General features: G+C 45.9%; 1 protein-coding gene across 1 annotated transcript in view; it reads right to left on the bottom strand.

The window, feature by feature from the left end:
- The window catches only part of HDAC6 (histone deacetylase 6), a 36,501-nt gene extending 18,098 nt beyond the window's left edge, over positions 1–18,403 (bottom strand). The window contains exons 1-17 of the mRNA XM_079959992.1: positions 18,284–18,403; positions 14,472–14,580; positions 14,207–14,311; positions 13,559–13,647; positions 9,353–9,437; positions 8,954–8,994; positions 7,789–7,885; positions 7,131–7,228; positions 4,130–4,234; positions 3,410–3,478; positions 3,084–3,210; positions 2,828–2,893; positions 2,675–2,734; positions 1,114–1,203; positions 882–988; positions 728–795; positions 183–363 (exon numbers count right to left, since the gene is read on the bottom strand). Coding sequence (XP_079816118.1) covers positions 183–363; positions 728–795; positions 882–988; positions 1,114–1,203; positions 2,675–2,734; positions 2,828–2,893; positions 3,084–3,210; positions 3,410–3,478; positions 4,130–4,234; positions 7,131–7,228; positions 7,789–7,885; positions 8,954–8,994; positions 9,353–9,437; positions 13,559–13,647; positions 14,207–14,311; positions 14,472–14,549 — 1,466 coding nt within the window. The 5' untranslated portion in view covers positions 14,550–14,580; positions 18,284–18,403. The remainder of the gene's footprint in view (positions 1–182; positions 364–727; positions 796–881; positions 989–1,113; positions 1,204–2,674; positions 2,735–2,827; positions 2,894–3,083; positions 3,211–3,409; positions 3,479–4,129; positions 4,235–7,130; positions 7,229–7,788; positions 7,886–8,953; positions 8,995–9,352; positions 9,438–13,558; positions 13,648–14,206; positions 14,312–14,471; positions 14,581–18,283) is intronic.
- Positions 18,404–18,764: the final 361 nt, after the last annotated feature.

Raw genomic sequence — 18,764 nt, 5'->3', positions numbered from 1 at the left:
ACAGTAGTTAACCCTTTCCAGAGCCAACCCCCTGCAACTGTACTGGGGCTTGCGGGGGGGCCTTTCCACTGGCTCCCACAGGAGGCTTTGTTCAAGCCTAACTGCAGCACAGGATGGTGGCAGAGGAACCACAAGCCACATCTGGCCTTGAGTTAAAAGCTATGCATGGAATTGATCCCTACCTGTCCCACATGTTGTAATGCTCCGTCATCTTCTCATCATAGACCAGCCCAGTGCAGGAAGGGGGCCGGGGTAGCATCAGTTCAGCCGCTGACTTGGACAGGATCTCGGTTGCTGGCAAGGGGTGGCCTGGTGGAAAAACTGTGCCCGCCTCTCTTCCATTCTCCCGAGGCACATCAGTACCTGAATCATTATAGGGGGGAAGGCAGGGGAAAGTAGGTGATTTGGGTTCCTCTGCTTCCTGGAAGGAGCTGTAGCCTGTGGGGCTAAGAAGACAGGCTGGCCCAGGATATTTTGTTGATTGAGGCAGAGCCACCAAGAGCCACAAGCAGCATGTACTGCCACAAGGGCTATTGCCCCCCACTTCCTGGTAATAATAAAACAAATTAAAGAGTTAACCATTTGCTGCCTTTTCATGACACCCCAAATCAAGATGTCTGAGGCAGGACCAGCCCTGGCAGGAAGCGAGCAGAACCAAAGAGGACCAGGTTTGCTGCTTGCTGCTTGAGAAAGAGGGCAAAACAGAGGCAGAGGCTGCGGAACTCACTGGTTCTCCGGAGGTTCTTCCAGTACTTGCTGTGAACTGCAAGGGTCTGGGAAATGGAGCAGAGGGCACTGTTGGGAGGGAAAAGTGAAGGCAACTATCAGGAAACGCTCAGGCACAATGCTTGGGAAGGGGCCCAATGCACCCGCTCTCTTACCTGGCACACGGGGTAAGAGGAGACTCCAGCAGAGGACAGGGGTCTCCTAAAAGAGCCTTGAGGACTGCGCAGGTTCCCTCTGCCAGGGACTGGAGATTGTAGCCACCCTGAAAAGGAGGAGGAAAGGGAGAAGATAAGACGGCCACAGTCCCTTCCCTGGGAGAGCAGCTAGATCTGTACGGGAGCCGCTCTCCTTCGCCCAGGAACAAGATGGAAAGCGTATATTGCTCACCTCCAGAGACAGAACCAGCTTGCCTCCAGACAGCGGCATCAGCAGATGTGTCAGGTGAGCAAAACATGCTGGCGTGGCTGACATCTCCCCCTACGGATGCAAAAAAAAGTGGGGTATTTTGCTCTCATATCTTACTTTTGGAGAGTGGTTTCTACTAGAGGAGATTTTAAAAATCCAGAAAAAATATGAGGGTCAGGTGAGTTAGTTGCCTCCACTGCAGCCCCGAGAAGCCCTTTAGAGCGCCTCCAGCAGCTCCATGTGATGGATACACAGGACTAATTAATATATTGTGTTTTAGGCCCCATAAAGAAGAAGAGGAGAAGAGGAATTTGGATTTGATATCCCGCTTTATCACTACCCTAAGGAGTCTCAAAGCAGCTCACAATCTCCTTTCCCTTCCTCCCCCACAACAAACACTCTGTGAGGCTGAGTGAGGCTGAGAGACTTCAGAGAAGTGTGACTAGTCCAAGGTCACCCAGCAGCTGCAGGTGGAGGAGCAGGGAATCGAACCCGATTCACCAGATTACGAGTCCACCGCTCTTAACCACTACACCACACTGGCTCTCTAAAAAGCAATCTAACCAATGTGCCCTCCAGATGTTCTTGGAGTCCAATTCCAATCAGGTTTAGCCAGCATGCCTGATAGTCCGGGATAACAGGAGCTGGAGTCCAGCATCACCTGGGGGAGAGCCAAGCTGGGGACAACTGCTAGAAAGGATGGAGGGTCCCTCTGCTTCCTAGTGAGATGGAAGTGCCACCATGTTGTCTACCTAGAGCTCAAGAACGCCTCAGATCTAGATAAGCAGCATGGAAGCAGCAGGGACCAGAGGATTTACAGAATGAGAGGTGGGGAGAAGATTCCTTCCCTCCCTCTTCCTGTCCCTGCAATCCTTCACCCCAAATCACTTTCACCAACACAGAAGAACATGAGCAGGCCCAGCACGCATGCACACACACCCACACCCACCCACCAATCACAGCTTGAATGAAAAGCTGAAGCTGGGAGAGCAATCTGCTCCTCCCCACCTGGTGCCAGTAGCTCTTCACTCAAGCTGTTCACTACTGAAGTTGGAACCAAGAGGGGGAGAATAGGGCTTGCAGCCTGGCCTCATCTTGTCCCTAGTGTTCACAAAGTGCAAAGTGGCCAGAGAATCACTTCATTTCCTGTTCTCTCTTTTACGTCTTCAAGACAGGAGACAAGAAGCCTTGGCTATCAGCTGGTCTGGGGGATTTAGGACAGCAGGGTGGGAAGAACAGCACAGCTATGTTGAGCAGATGCGGTGGAGAAGACAGTCTGTCCAGCACTGCAGATTGTTCCCTGCAACATGCAGCAACAAGGCTGGGCACATTCTAAAGCAAAAAGTTCCCTCTTACAGGGCAAACATGCGGCCGAACAGACTCTGCATGGAAAATGTGAGCCCAGGACACACTCCTAAATCCTCTTTGGGGTAATAGGTGCTCTGCAAGAAATCTATGTAGAATGGTTCCCTTCAGACAGAAGCCTGAAAACTTCTGAGGAGGGAGGGCTGTTCTGTAGAGTTTGCAAAATACATTTTCATACCTTGGGGTCACCGATTACAGAGTCAAAACCAGCAGCAACCAGGACCAACTGGGGCTGAAACTGCAAGAAACAAACAACCCAAAAGAAAATGGGTAAGCCAAAGATCTCACTTGATTTCCCATTAACCAAACAATTCTACTTCCCAATCCTCACCTCCAAGGCCACAGGTAGCAGGATATGCAAAAAGGCAGAGAGGTAGTCAGCATCCCGCATCCCTATCTGGAGGGACAGACAGAGCACATTAAAACTCTTGAAGGAGAGCCCTAATCCATAAGCAACTCATTGAAACACAGACACACAAAAAACCTTGTCTTAGAGCAGCCACTATTGAGTTGGGGCCAGTGGCAATGAAACACACAGGTAAATCACTCTACGGGTAAAGGGCACCCCACCCACTAGCATTTCCTACCTGATTCCAGGGCAGGTTGATGTTGTAGCCCTCTCCCCGACCTCTGCCCACAGCATGACTGTCAGAGTCTAAAAGGTGGGGCCAGAAGCTGCCCCCTTCATAGCGATGGATGGAGAAATAGAGGATGCTATGAACAGAAACCATGGCAGATACAGCAGTGAGGAGAAATATTGCCCATCGGCCAAGCTCCAGTACTCTTAGCCCAGTTGGGCTACAAGCCTTCCAGGCCGCAGCCCATATTTAACTAGACCACCCCTTCTTTTGCAAATTCCTGTTCACCCCCAAACAGGCTTGCCCAATACCCTCTGATCCCTTTTATTCTGCACCTGGGATTGTCCTCAAAGAGGTACTGGGTGCCTTGTCCATGATGCACATCCCAGTCAACAATAAGCACCCTAGAAGGGACAGAAACATGAAGAGTCACCAATAATAAAAGAGAACTATGCAGAGCTCAGCTTTCTGAAAAAAGAAAAGTTACCATCAATGCTCACTGTCAATGACATCCCTCCAATGAGTCCTAGATATTGTAGACCTACAAAATTTGGGATAAGATGCCACCAATATGCTGATGAAACCCAGCTCCATTTCTCTGTTATTATTAGCTAAGATGACATTGGAACCAGGGGCTTCTTAGCTGCTATGCTATGCACAATTTGACATAAATGTACCAGCTGCACTTTACTTTAAAAGAAATGACCAATTGTTACTGAAACTTCAGCTCAGGATAATTCTACACTCCCTTTCTGCACAAGTACAAGGCGGGTGGCTGCCGTATTTTCTACAAAGCAGCTACAACTTGCTATCAAGACCAGCCATGTTTCTTTGTAAAAAGGGAGGCAAAGATCCACTGCTGAAAAAGTCTGGAAAAGGGACATTAGAAGGCTCCTCTTTGGTAGATTAATTGCCTTGATCCTCACTCAACAGAGGACCAAAGTTCTGGATTGCTCTCCTATGAGAAAGGTTTGAGGATGCGTGCTCTAAAAATGAAGGATTTCATTTAGGAGGCCTGCCTCTATGCACCTCCGACGTGGGTCCATGATACTCACCGCTCCACTCCCAATTTTTGCCGTGCATATTGGGCTGCGATGCCTACGTTGTTGAACATGCAGTAGCCATCCATCTTGTCACGCTGAGCATGGTGTCCAGGTGGCCTGAAACCAAAAAGGTAACATTGGCTAACCCCAGAACGAGAATGTCGCATCAGGAAGGGAGACTTGGTGATTCATTCCAGAAAGTGTCCAGCCATATACTTTGGTGGGCCTCTAGGGGATGTTCCCAAAAGTGTTGGAGACATCATCACATGCCTTCTCACAACTGTCTTGTGAGAAAGCACCATGAAAAGGAAGCAGTTGAAAAGCACAACCACACATCTGCTCCTGGATCAGACAAGGGGGACTCCTTCCATTAGCCCCCCAGCCCTCGTTCAGAGGAACTAAATGTTTTCCAGGTGTGGATATTTTTACTATAATATTATTATTTTGGTTTGCTCTTTGTTTTGTTCTAGAATTCCGTGGGAGGGGGCAGGGGACTGGTTCAATGTTTACCTCCTCTCCCCCAGGTGTAGCACCCTGCTTGTGGTTAACGCTTAGCTGGAATGAAATATTCAACGCAGCAATAGAGAAATTAAAATAGTAATTTATTTGTCAGACAAATAAATGAGAGGCACAGTGGTATATGGTTACCAAGCTCTGGCCTGCCCTCCTGCCATTCTGGCCAGCACTTATATTTCCTTAACCCAGCCCCCTTGCTCCTCCTGTGGCTGCCTCTGTCCAATCAGCCTGGTTAAAATTCCTATTGGCTGATTGCTAGAACCAATCACAAAAGATACACCCATTTCCTCTTGCCCTTTTATGGAAATCAAAAAGCTATATATTCTTCTATCTATAAATGACAAATAAGTAGTAATATATCTTACATGTGTCTCAACAAGGAATCTTAATTACCAGCTCACCTCTTGCCCTCCTTGCCCTATTGCCTTCCAAAACAGATAATTAATCTTGAATTTTTATCTTATGCATGTCAAGGATTGAGTTCACATCAACATTGAGAGATCTCCTTCATTTGAAGGTTTCCAAACAAAATGCCTGACAACCATATATCAGGAGTGTTCGATTGGCGTCTCCTGTCTGGCAAGGGGCTTGGCTGGTGGCTGACTTAATTTCAGGATAGTTACAACTCTTACAACTATATGAAATAAGAATCTAGCATTTCTTAAATCCTTTGCATAATTATATTTAAACTAATATATTTAATACATAAACAACCTTTTAAAAGGAAAAGAAATCTTAAAAGGATCTTAGTTTAAGAAAGAAACAGCTTTAGAAAAAGTCTTCCCAAAAATGTTCTCTTTCTGCCAGCTAGATGCTTTTTCACTGCTCTTGACCTTCTTAACCTTAGGAAGAAGATATGGCTCATTTTACTATTTATCCACCCTTAATTTGTAGGGTCAGTGTAACCTTGGCTGTCAGCCTGTAATTCCCTTTTTACGACTTTGAGAATTGTTTTCTGCTATAAATCAGGGGGGGCCCCTTGTCTAGGAGTAAAACATCTTGCCAAGGTTTTTAGGCAACTGGTCTTCTGCCTGGCATGAAACAGAACATTTTTTAAACTCATTCTTAAAATACAAGCCCTGATTAAACATATAAGCTTTAATAAAAATGCAAGCTTATGATTAGATGCCTCACAGGGAACCCCTGATTCTTTGTGGGAGGGGACCAGGAACCTCTGGGAGTCCTGTGACATCCTAAATGTGTTAAGATTTATTCCGGCATAAGCTTTCGTGAGCATTCTCAGAACCACCGTGCCAAGTCATGAGAATTATTAAAGTGGCATAAATCAGATATGTTTTGCAAGGTTAGTATGCTCTCTGTTTCAATATATAAAAATTCAGCTATAGATATTATGCAGCAAACACAGAAGTCACGGCCTCACTTTTCTTGTGTTGTGTGTGCAGTGCTGGATTTACGTATAAGCTAAACAAGCTACAGCTTAGGGCCCCACTCTCTTGGGGGCACCCAAAAATTTTAAAGGAAAAAAACCCTGGATGTATATTTCCAAAATATAAGATAAAAAACAAATAAAATTAAATTTACATAGAGCAACCGTGTTTTGTGTTGTGTAGGCTCCTATGATGTAAGTACAGTGGTGCCTCGCAAGACGAAAAGAATCCGTTCCACGAGTCTCTTCGTCTAGCGGTTTTTTTGTCTTGCAAAGCAAGCCCATTGACGGCTTAGCGGATTAGCGCTATTAGCGGCTTAGTGGCTTTTAGCGGCTTATCAGCTTAGCGGATAAGCGGCTTAGCGGCTTAGAAAAAGGGGGCAAAAGGGAAAAAAAACCCGCAGGAACTCGCAAGACATAGGAAATTCGTTTTGCGAAGCACCTCCAAAACGGAAAACTCTTTCGTCTAGCGAGTTTTCCGTCTTGCGAGGCATTCGTCTTGCGGGGCACCACTGTAATGGGCACCGCCTGCTAACCTGCTCCCTAAAATATCACTGGTAATTATTTCACTATTAATACACTTCTTTTTAATTGTATTTCACTATTAATATTCTTCTTCTTAATTGTATTTCAGTTCAACAATTACTTTGATAAATTACATATTTTGTTATGTGCAAATGGCTTTAGATACCTAATAGGTCCATAAATTACTATTTGGCATATATTCAATACAAAAAACAGTGACAATTTGTTGTTGATAAAGGACAGCTGGACATATAAAGGGCCCCATTACACTTAGTAGCTTAGGGCCTTATCAAACCTAAATCTGGCCCTGTGTGTGTGTGTGCACGTGCATTCACCAGCGATATTCATCTTTCTTCCTTCCTTATCATTTCTCCCCTACTTTTACCAGCACCAGGCTCCAAGTTTTTTGTTTTTGTTTTCAGTGAAAATGGCCTGGGGATTGAGGTAAGGGTTCAGCACCCACATACTCAGCAACACTCCTCAACTGCATATTAAAGCAGGTAGCAAACAAAACACTGGTTCTAAGCACAACACACACACCCCACCCAAATCAAACAACAAAAAGGATCCTTGTTTCTGCCATACCTGACCAGAGCCAGGCCGTTACGCAGCTTCCCAGCCAGCACCTTCTCCACAAGTTGCAGGACAGAACCAACAGCAAGGCAGGCGCAGCGGTAGGAATTCTGGGGTAGGGGAAAGAGAGCCAGGTTAACAGATGCTATACCCTGCATCCCATAAACAGGATACCCAAGAGCTTAAGGGCCCTCTTGCCACCTATATATTTTCACCATACATCCTCAAGGGATTCTCTCAGGCTCCACAGACACACCGTACATTTAAAGCAATACATTTAAATGCACCCAAAGAATCCTGGGAAATGTAGTTCATCCCTCACAGAGATGCAACTCCCATCACTCTTAAGAAACTACAGTTCCCAGGATATTTTTTGGGGTGTGCGTGCTCTAAATGCACTTTAAATATATGGTATATATGCAGCCTCAGACTGCAGGCAAATACAGTACGAAGGAGGGGAGAGGGATGCTTTTGCAAAGGAGTGATTTAATTCAACAGAAGCTTCCAGAGCCACCGCATAGGTGTCAACTGCTCTGGGTCAGGAAACAGCAACTCTAACCAAAAGAGCTAGAAACTTGCTCTTCTTTTTATTTTTAAAAAAGCTCAGATGACTCGATTGTTGTTCAGATACCATGCCATGGAGAATGTACAGAGCTTTGTGGATACTCACTGGGTGCAGATAGACAGAATCATACGTGTCTGACAGAGATCTCAGCTCAGCCTCACTCATGGTTTCAGTAGATTTCATCAGGGCCAAGTACTCGGGGCTGTTAAAAATGTGGGATAATCAGTCTCATATAACCATCATGCTTAAGTCAAATTATAATGGATAAATGGGTCAATACCATAGAGAAAGCTATCCTGCCAGGCTTAGAAATGTCACTTCCCCTTATCTTGGGAGAAAATGGGTAATGAAGCCTATTGTTCAATCTCCAACCTACCTGAGAAGCTCAGTGAATAAAAAGGTTAGAACTGGGTGCTCCAGCTCAGACTGTATGGCTCCAACAAGTCTCTCTTGAGTTGCAATACCAATAGTTTAGGAACTTTCACCACTTTGGAACTAAGCCAAGCTTTACTGCCTGTGCAACTTTTTCTGAATGCTGAAACACATGAACCTGACCTTTGGGAAGTTTGTAAGTAAACCTTTTTTAAAAAATAGTTTTTTATTAAAGATTTTCTTATGTTATAAAACAAACAAATAAACAAGGAAAAGTACATATAGGCTCTTCCAGGGTCTAGTTATGATGTTTCTAGCTGCTGAGAGTGTGACATGAGTTCTTCATCATGTGCATGTCTGTTGTTTTCCTGGAAGGTATTTAATAGATAGAGCTAGTTCTGGAGTTGCTTCTATTACATGGTATCTAACACCACAGAAGCTGGCGCTGATACACCAAGGAAGTTCATCTAAAATGCTGGAGACGCTGAACCTCCATAGGCACATACCTCCACATGTGGTGGGGGAAAAAACCATTTTTAACCTACTAAACATGTGGTCTTTTTCTATGCTAGGAGATAGAACATGAAAGGACATATTTTAAAGGTCTAACAGCCTGTATTTCCATGTTTTACTTTGCAGCATATTTTACGATTTTAAGTCTCTGCTGGGGTTCCCCCAACAAAAAGTACTTGCCCCAAATGTGGATCTTGGCATCCAGGAATTCTCCTTTCTATATACTCATTTTATCTTGAACCAACAAAAAAATGCAACGCATTTCAGCAGGACCAGGCTTTCCAATGAGGCTTTCCAATGATGCACAATCTCCATATCTCCTCTACAAGTCCATGAACCAGCTCCCTGCCCACCTCCACCCTACAGCTCGAACATCTGATTTTACCTGTGAACCAAGAGGATTTCTTCCTCAGAAATTTCTTGAGCCTGTAAAGAAAGAGATGAACATTTAGTACCTGGGGAAAATATTCTGGATTTCTCATTCCCCAGCTATTATTTATTAGATTTTGCCCCATCCTTCCTCCAACGAGCTCAGGGAGGTTTATGTAGCTCTTTCTCCTCCTGCTTTCATCCTCACAACAATCCTGCAAGGTGGGTTAGGCCAAGAGTGAGTGACTGGCCCAAGGACGCCCAGCTGAGCTTCACAGTAGATTGAGTGAGAATTAGAACTCAGGTCTCCCCAAGTCTTAGTCTGATATTCTCAGTCACTACACTACACTGACTCTCAACCCTTCTGCCCACCCCTGAGTTCCTCTTTGCCCCCACCTGCTCCCCTTCTTCTCACCTCGACTGGGATGCAACGTTCCAGCAGTCCACATTGCAGCAATTTATCTCGTATGGCCACCAGCCGTTCTGGACACTCTGGGAAACTGGGGAAAGAGGTAACAAAGAGGGGTGTAGGATAGATCAAAAACACATTAAGTTGGAGGAAGGTAGAAGGATCGGGATGCTTTGGGTCAACAAACAAACTAAGGAGTCAGGAAGGATTTGGGTGGAGGGGGTGTTGCAGGGAGATTCTCACCCTGAGAAGAAAGGGAGAAATAACAACAACATCCAACCTGAACAAAATACACACAGGCACAACTGATACCTCTTGACCCAAGGCAGACTCTGATGATGTCTGATTAGAGGCAAGTTGGTAATCTTTATCAAGATCCCAGCCCTTTAATCTGACAGATTAAAAATTACAGCAAAACAAGCAGGGTTGGGCAAGGAAAGCCTTATTATCAAGACTTTTTAAACCACCATCATCATAAAGGAAGGAGCACAATGAAAGAAGGAGAAGACAGGAAGGGATATAGGGGAGACTGGAATTAAAGTGGAAGGGAAAGAGATATTAGGGTTGCAGATTATGGATGGCAGTGGGGAGAACAGGTGAGGAGAGTGAACAACAGACTACAATCAGAAGCTACTGTTGAGTAGTCTGAAGTGTGAGACTTTTGAAATTGGAATAGATGTGCAGAAGATGGCAATTTTCAGAGAATCTGGTAGTTTACGAAGACACATGGCTCTCTGAGCTTTTATGGTAATGGATTAAAATATGGGAAACTCAATCCTCAGTGCTTCTCAAACAATTCTCTATTCATTCATTTATTATATTTCAAATATATAGTTTACTGCTCTGTCCCTAACTAGGCTTGATGGCAATAGACTTATAAATAAAAGGCAACCAGCAGCCTTTCAGATGTGGCCAGACTACAGCTCCAGTCACCCCTGACCACTAGGCCCTGCTAGCTGGGGCTGATGGGAACAAAGGACTGTCCACCAGGGGTATTATCTTGCGCTCAGGACTATGGGTGCCCACCGCCGTAACGCGGACATGCAACATCACACACACACCTGCACATAGTGCTTGTGACATCACATGCATGATGCACAATGGGGGGCTCCTCCAAAAACGCAACGTGACATTGCATGCCATGCATGTGATGTCACAAGCACTATATGCAGGTGTGTGTGTGTGATGTTGCATGTCTGCATTGCAACAGCCACCACCAGCTCTTCTTCCTCCTCTCCACAGCCAGCAAGGGCCCTTTTCCGCAGAGAGGGGCTCGGATACAGGAAGGGGATGCTCTGTTTGCTGGCTGCAGAGGGTGGAGCTGAACTGCTTCTATCTTGGATGCAGCGCTGCAGAGGCTGCCTGCCTTTCCTCTGGCTTTGCTCATTGACTTTGTGGGTGCCTGGCCCCATAATGATATTATTGTGGGTGCCCAAGCACCCAAGACCACCTGGAGCTGGCTCCTATGCCGTCCATAGAGATGCCCTGCTTGAATGCTCTCATGTGGAAAAGAAGCACATACCCCAAGTTTATTATTATAAATTGGGGGGAAGAATTACTCCAGGGAGAGTGGCTGAACTCTTCCCCCTGGTACAGTGGTGCCTCGCAAGACGAAATTAATCCGTTCAGTGAGGCTCTTCGTATAGCGGTTTTTTCGTCTTGCGAAGCAAGCCCATTGACAGCTTAGCGGATTAGCGCTATTAGCGGTTTAGAGGCTTTTAGCGGATCAGCTGATAAGCCTCACCCTCAGAAGGGCAACAGGGCAGTACCGTCCCACTGCACCAGTTGCACCTGCCAAGTACAAAACCAGATTCTAGATCCAGGGATGCAAAACTTGTGGCTTCCCAGGTGTCGCTGGGCTCCAACTTGCATCAGCCCCAGTCAACGTGGCCAATGGAACGACTGCCCATTAGCATCTGAAGGGCCACGGGTTCTCTCCCAATCTCTGTTGCGCTGGATTGCAGCCTAAATGATGAAATTGCAGCTGCTTCTCTCCAGTGTGAGAAACACAGACCCTACAGAGGAAGACTATCATGAGATTTGCACTGGAGCGGAGGCCAAGAATGCAGGGGCAACACAATGGCCGGATATTAAGGGCAAGAGGGGTAAACCAAGAGGGAGAGGAAGAATAGTGGAGAGTGTGTGGTGGAACTGTGTACAGACTACACTGGAAGTGTGAGTCAAGTGGGATGAAATAATAATAATAATAAAAACAGCATAGATGTACAGGCAGCACAAAGGAGGATAAGTTCAGGATTATATATTTACCCACATCCAAACCAAGGGTACTTTTCCCCCCCTGCCGGGAAAAAAATAATCAATGGTTTTGGAATTAGGAAACATACATTAGATTCCCAAACTGCTTGCAGCAGAGTGCATAATGGGGGAAACATATTCTAGCAGGGCCTAAGGGTAACATTATCCACATATATCTTAGTATGTGTTTTCAAACCATCCAACTTTCCCCCACAGCTTCCCCCCTCCCATTCTCTTTCAAGGCACATCAGTAGAAACAATCATAAGAAGGTTGACACCAAGTTAACAAGTGCATATGGAGTACCTAAAAGCTGCAATGGGCGGGGGGGGGGGGCGTGCGTGCTTTGGAAGTGCAATAATGCACACTGTTTTTGGTCTGGTATACATTGTCCTCCCAGGATTAAATTTGGGGAAGGAGGCTGAGGGAAGAGAGAGAAACCTCCTACACCAGTTTGCAGCAGAAACAAACAGTACAAGGGGCTCATTAGCTGGTATTTGGGGCATCATCAATCCGCTTTCCCGATATTCCTGGAGCTGATATTCTCTACTGACCCACCTCCAAATATGATGCCAAATAAGCTTTCAAAAGCACAGCATACAAGTATCATTTTAAATTTTAAAAAAGGCAGGCAGCCCTCTTATGTTGAGAATCAAAACTGAACTAACATTGCTACTCAGAAATAAGCCACATCAGCTTCAGTGGGTCTTACTCCCAGGTTAAGTTTGCATGGGATTGTGGCCTAAGTCAATGTATGACTTGGAAGCGAAAATGTCTGTCTCCTGAAGTATGAAGTGGGGAAGGGAAGGGAGATTCACCTTGCAGAAGAAAAACACACACATCCCAACCCCTGATTTTAGGCATGCCTATATTATACACCCCATATTATATTGGGGTTTTAGAGAGTAGGACACTGAAACTGGGGTTAGAGGCAAGGAATAACTACATGGTCTGAGGAAAGTTGTTACAGCTGTGACAATTGTTTGGTCTGAAATTGGTGACATCAGATTTTAGAAGCAATGCATCAGTCCATCTAGATCAAAGCTGGGGAACCTGTAGGCCTCTAGGTGTTGTTGGACTACAACTCCCATCATCCCTGACCACTGACCACGCTAGCTAAGCTGATGGGAGTTTGGGTCCACTGACTTCAGTGCAGGAGGTGGGAGCAGACACAGGTTCCCTGGTGTCAATCTAGACTGTAGAGCAGCTTGCGTAGATAGCCCCAGTTGGTTCTTTCCCTGCTTGTCTTTTGACAGGAAACTCTCTCTCTCTCTATATATATATATATGGGGGGTATGAGCATTTATAATAATTTGTCATAAGAAGTGGCAAAATTCATTACTTTTCGCCTGAAATGGGCTCCAATTTCAAATGGAGACTCTCTTTGGATTTGGACATAGCCATAAAAGAGTTGTTTGATATAAAAGAAAATTATGAAAATTTTATGCAACTTAGGGTCAGGATCAGCTTCATCTTAATCATGTTGGTCCACACAGCATGATGGTCTATTGAGTCCAATGGGATAGGTGCCCTGATCGATCAGATCAACATCCAACACTCTGTTTCAGACAATGACCAATAAGCGGCCTTTTGGGAAGCCTGCAAATGGGGCAGGAAGGCTTCTAACATTCAGCTTAAGGAGAGTCTTTTGCATCAAGCCAGTGGGCCATCTAGTTCAACATCGTGTTCTTATGGTGGCCAGTCAGGCACCTATGAGAAGCCCACAAGCAGAACCTAAGCACAACCACACTCTCCCCTCCTGTGGCTTTCAGCAATTGGTATTTGGAAGCATCCTGCCTCCAGCTGTGGAGCCAAAGTATAGTAGCTTCCTTGTATGGCCCTGGCTTCTAGTTTCATGAGAGGGAAGAAGTCCTGAAATCTAAGCCACTTTAAGTTTTCTGGGTACACTGAAACTATCAAAACAAAGACTTGAAAACCATGCTTTCACTCCTAAATACCTTTCATCCCATGTGCAGTGAAACTGTGTCATCCGTTCATCCCAAACCAGGCCAGTCCCCACTGGTGTAGCACATTCTGTGGTGAGATCCTAGTTGGAAGGCACAATATTGAACAGCGCTGTAAGTAAAGTGTGTGGGGAGTCTCCTTTAACCCCCAACTGCACACATATAGCACCACTCCCATCCATCACAATCATGCTTTTCACTTAAAAAGAAATCAGGTAACATCTTAGATACCAATAGCTATATTTTTCTAAGGTGGCCAATCCTTCAGCAGCCAAAATTGCAGCCCCCTGGGAAAAGAGCAGAGCAGTCTGGTTAACATCCTGAAGAGGAATGCTTTACCCAGCAATGTTTTGATGCACGACTCACTCGTTACACAATATAGGAAGGTACAGGGCACCTTCTCAACAGCACTGAGCCAAAGCATTCTGTCCCCAAGGGATTATGAAAACAAATGAGGGCATATTTCCAGAAAAAAGACCAAACACAGTCTGTCAGCTCACTTTCCCCAGCAAGAGTGCCATCTTCCAAGGTCCCTCTGGCCACACGGGTGCATGCATGTGTACACATTCCACCCAAACACTCCCCAACAGCCAATGCTGCTTCCCCAGCACCAAAGCTCACGTTTCCAAGTGCTCAACCTACCAATCGCTGCATGCTTGAGAGCAGATCCTCTGCATCTTTGTTCAACCGCTTGGCCCGCCCTTTCCGTTTGGCGTCTGGCAACCCTCCCTTCTTCTTGGTCTTCCTCTGGAGAAGCCAAGAGGTAGCACAGGGTGTCAACAGAGGCAGCAAGCCTCTTTCACAGAGCAGAAAGGGTAGTTTCTTTTCTTACCCAATCCCGACTTACAAAACTGGGCTCTAGGCATTGCCTCCCATCTCCCACCACCCCAATAAGGTGCTCCTTTACCGTGGGTGCGCGAGTCTCCAAAGGCGACACAGAAGGGGGTTCTATTATTTGGGCATCTCCAACATCAGAAGCCATCATGGGGAAAAAACAGATGCCCCCTACTCCAGCCCTGTGGAAGGGAAAGGAAGAAAAACTCATGTTACAAAGAAAACCTGGAGCTCACATGAGCAACCCATCCATTGCAGCCAACACCCCAAATCCAAACACCAGATTCCTCTCAAACAGCCAGCCATGTCATGCATTTGATGAAGCGGACTGTAGTTTATAAAAACTTATGCCACAATAAAGGTGTTAAGTCTTTAAGATTGCCACAAGATTCCTTTCTGTTCTTACTGACAAAAGATATCACTTGTGAGGAAAGTACATAGATCCCATTGAATGGCCTCCCACCCCTTGAAATAACCCCACCCACTAATGTTAGGATTGTCATGGAACCAGAGGCCCATGGAAAGGGAAAACCATCTGCCAAGGAATTGGCCTGCCAGGTCCTATTATCTAGGGCCTGTTTAATAGAGCCTATTAAGATAAGTGTCAGAGTAGGGAATGCCTGTAAAGTAATAAAGAAAATAATGTAATAGGGCTCCTTTGGACAGAACCATAAAGAAAATAAGAGGCTAGCTAATGGGGGAGACTCAAGAGGGGGAAATGAAACAATACTGGCAGGCAATTAGCAAGAGAGGAAGCACACCAACACCTATTTTACTAAGATCTGAGGGCAGCGTTGCTTAAATGGAGAATTCATTATCATTTTAAAATGTATATTCTGCTTAAAGTACAGGCCCTGGGGCTCTTGACGCAGCTTAGAACAAGAAACACTAATAAAAACCATTTAAAAACTCTTCTAACATACACCCCCCAAAGCCAACTGATCAAAAAAGCAACAGGAAATTAAAACTAACTTTATCACACCTCCAGCATTCTAGAAGCTTTCCTTAAGGTCTTCATAAGCCTTCTGAAAGTTTATCAAATTCCAGAGATGGTGAGCCACAGCAAATAAGACCCTGCATAATCAGCACGGCAGGTGAATGCTAGGCTAGAACTCCTCGCCTTGACATGCTAACTTTCAATCTGGAGGGATTGTTATTGTATTGCACAGCAGAGAATTCAAGTCACATCATATAAGTCAGAAACAATTTTAAGCTCCAATCCTATACACCAGAGCTTTCCAAATTGTGTGTCACAACACATTAGTGTGTTGGCTGCAGTGTGTAGGTGTGTTGAGCAAACATTCTTATAAGGGGTTAGTTTAACCTCCAGTTTGCTAGTAAAACTGTCATGAAATGATGCATGTCTAAAAAGTGTGTCACCAACATGAAGAGTTTGGAAACCTCTTCTATACACACTTACCGGGGAATAAGCTTCACTGGAAATAATGAAGGTTATTTATAAGTAGGCCTCTCTAGGCTTGTACTTTTAGCTCTTCATCTGCAATTGTCAAGACTAGGCCTGGATGGACTTCTTGGTGACAAAGGCACACAATGCAGAACCTCACCTAAAGACCTTTAGACATGAGGAGAAGGCTGGCATTCAAGTGACAAAGTACAGTGGAACCTCGGAAGCCAAACGCCTGTAAACTTGAACATTTCGGCTCCTGAACGATCAAAAACTGGAAGCGATTGTTCCGGTTTTCAAATGATTTTCAGAAGCCGAACGTCTGGCACGGCTTCCAATTGGCTGCAGGACGCTCCTGCAGCCAATCGGAAGCCACGCCTTGGAAGTCAAATGTTTTGGAAGTCGAACAGACTTCCAGAACGGATTCCGTTCAGCGTCCAAGGTACGACTGTCATAATTTCTCAGCAGCCGTTCCAAAAGGCTCCCTTCCCACAAAGGTTCACCAAAGCCTTCCTAGTGCTGGCAGGATGAGGCATAGAATTTAGCCACTAAAGTCAATCAATTACAAAACCCTTGGTGGACCACAACTCCTGTCATCACTGACCATTGGCCCTGTTGGTTGGGGCTGATGGGAGATGAAGTCCAGCACTGTCTAGAGAGTCAGATGTCTCCTGTTCAGCCACCTCAGCTTTTTGTAGTTGGAATGAGCCAGGGTCCCGCCCTCCCAGGCTGGCCAGGTGGAAAAGGCCTGCAAGGCAGGGAGCAGGTGTTTCGGGACTCACAGCGAATGGTCTCCAGCTTAAAATGTACCATCCCAAGCACCCATAGCTCTGTGGTAGAGCATCTACCTTGCACGCAGAAGGTCCTGGGTTCAGTTCCTGATATCTCCAGGTAGGGCTGCCAGAGACTCCTGCCTGAAACCCTGGAGACCCACTGCCTTGTCACTATGGAAAATACTGACCTAGATAGACCAAAGGTCTGACTCAGAATAAAGCAGCTGCCTATGGTCTTATGTACTGAAAGAAGCAGCAAGAGGAGGCAAAAAAGAAATTATCCGGATAGAGCGCCACCTATTCACAATTGCCACAAGGATTGCTGGAAGGTTGAAACTAAGATTGCAAAAAAACATTAAAGGATGGCCATTCAATGGTTTTACAGTCTTTGGGTGAACAGATTTAAAACCCCATTCCTGTCTTTCACACATGCACATCAAAAGGATAGAGATTCACACATGCTTTACATGTGCAAAGTCTGTTATATCCTTAAAAAAAGAAAGAAAGAAAGCAATTGATGCCCTGTTGATGCTACAAAGTCTTTCTCCAATTGCCACACAGCTCCTACCCTTTCCCCAAAGACAAAAACATTTCTCTTGGTCTCTATCCTGCCTTTGTCTCTATTGTGTGGCTTGTACTGTACGTCTGTTTATGCCACCCTTTCCCTTTCCTCAGTCCAGGCTCTGAACCTGGGCATACTTGGCTTGAGAGCCGTCCCCAGAGACATCAACGGGATTTACTTTTTAAAAATATGATTCTTATTAAATTTTCTGTTTTACAATTTCAGATAAAACATTTTACCTACTCAGGATATCAGTGACTTCCCTTCTTCTCTTCCCACGGTTCATTTAACATATCTTACATCCCTGCATATGTCACTATGTACTATATGTACTAATTGCTTTTCCATTGTTACATCCATCAAAACTTATTTACACCGTTGAATTTATCTTAATACTGCAGGCGTTTTCAGCTGTACGCAATTATTTTCCATATATGCAATAAATTATTTTCCATATAAATTATTTTCCATATATGCAATAAATGTTCTTTAAAGGTATGTTCTTCTTGCTCTCTAATTCTAGATGTCAACGGGATTTACTCTCAAGTAGACACGCGCAGGGTCGGGCTGTCAAAAGCTTGACCTTGGCCCCTTGACGGATTCCTCCCTCCCTTAACCACACACACCCAAAGCACCCTTTTAGATTTCTAGCCCTGGCAAGAAACAAATACGGATTCAGCTACGACAAAGGACGCAGGAGGGGACCCCACCCCCCTCACCCCGCCATATAGTGTTTCCCAACCTTGTGCCTCCAGCTGTTTTTGGACTACAATTCCCATCATCCCTTGCCACTGGTCTTGCTAGTCAGGGATGATGGGAGTTGTAGTTCATAAACAGCTGGAGGCACAAGGTTGGGAAACTCAGGGTCCCTTTCCAATTCTGTGATTCTGCGCCCCTGACGTACCTGAGACAAGGGCTGGGGGGGGGGGGAGACACACCCCGACGCCATTCCCACCCCCAGAGCCCGCCCCCCCCACAAACACCCACATCCGAGGGGGGCGGGTCCCGTTCACAGGGCCGAGGAAGGAAAGCGGGGCGTAGCCCGTTGACAGCCATGGGGTGGGCGGTGGCGGGCCGGCAGCGAGGAAGACAGCGGCCCCCGACTACCCTCCCGGGAGGGGGGAGGCATTGTCCCTTCTCCTCACCTGGAGCTCCCGCTATCCCAGAGCTCGCGCACACCCCTCCGGCTTCCAGGCACTTGGTTCCTCCCCAGGGCGCCGCCGGATGCTGTCACCTGGCGCCGCCCGGGCCCTGAGAGGGAAACCGTTCGCGGCGCGAGGGAAAGAGCTGGGCGGGACCATTCCTCTCGGGCGGGGAGGGGAGCGCGCCGGGAAGGGGGCGGCGCCGCCGCGGAGGAGACGGGCAGAAGGCGGTCAGTAGGGGAAGGAAAGCGAACTTGCCGGTTTGGCTTTGTGTTTATGTAGTTTAGGACTAGGTTGGTTTTATGGGGGGGGGAGGGGGTGTCGATATTGGATTTATCCCGCGTTTTGACTAAATTGCTCTGGTTTTTGTTGTTTTCGAATTAACGGGCATGTAGAGCCGCCCATCTGAAGGCAGCCCTTGATAGGGAAGTTTTCTTAATGTTTAATCTCTTATGATTTTATATATTATATTATATTATATTAT

This window comes from Podarcis cretensis (genome assembly GCF_951804945.1).
Source record: "Podarcis cretensis genome assembly, chromosome: 17".
Classification (NCBI taxonomy): Eukaryota; Metazoa; Chordata; class Lepidosauria; order Squamata; family Lacertidae; genus Podarcis; species Podarcis cretensis.
The sequence above is the reverse complement of the archived record's forward strand: the minus strand, read 5'-3'. Positions and strand labels throughout refer to the sequence as shown.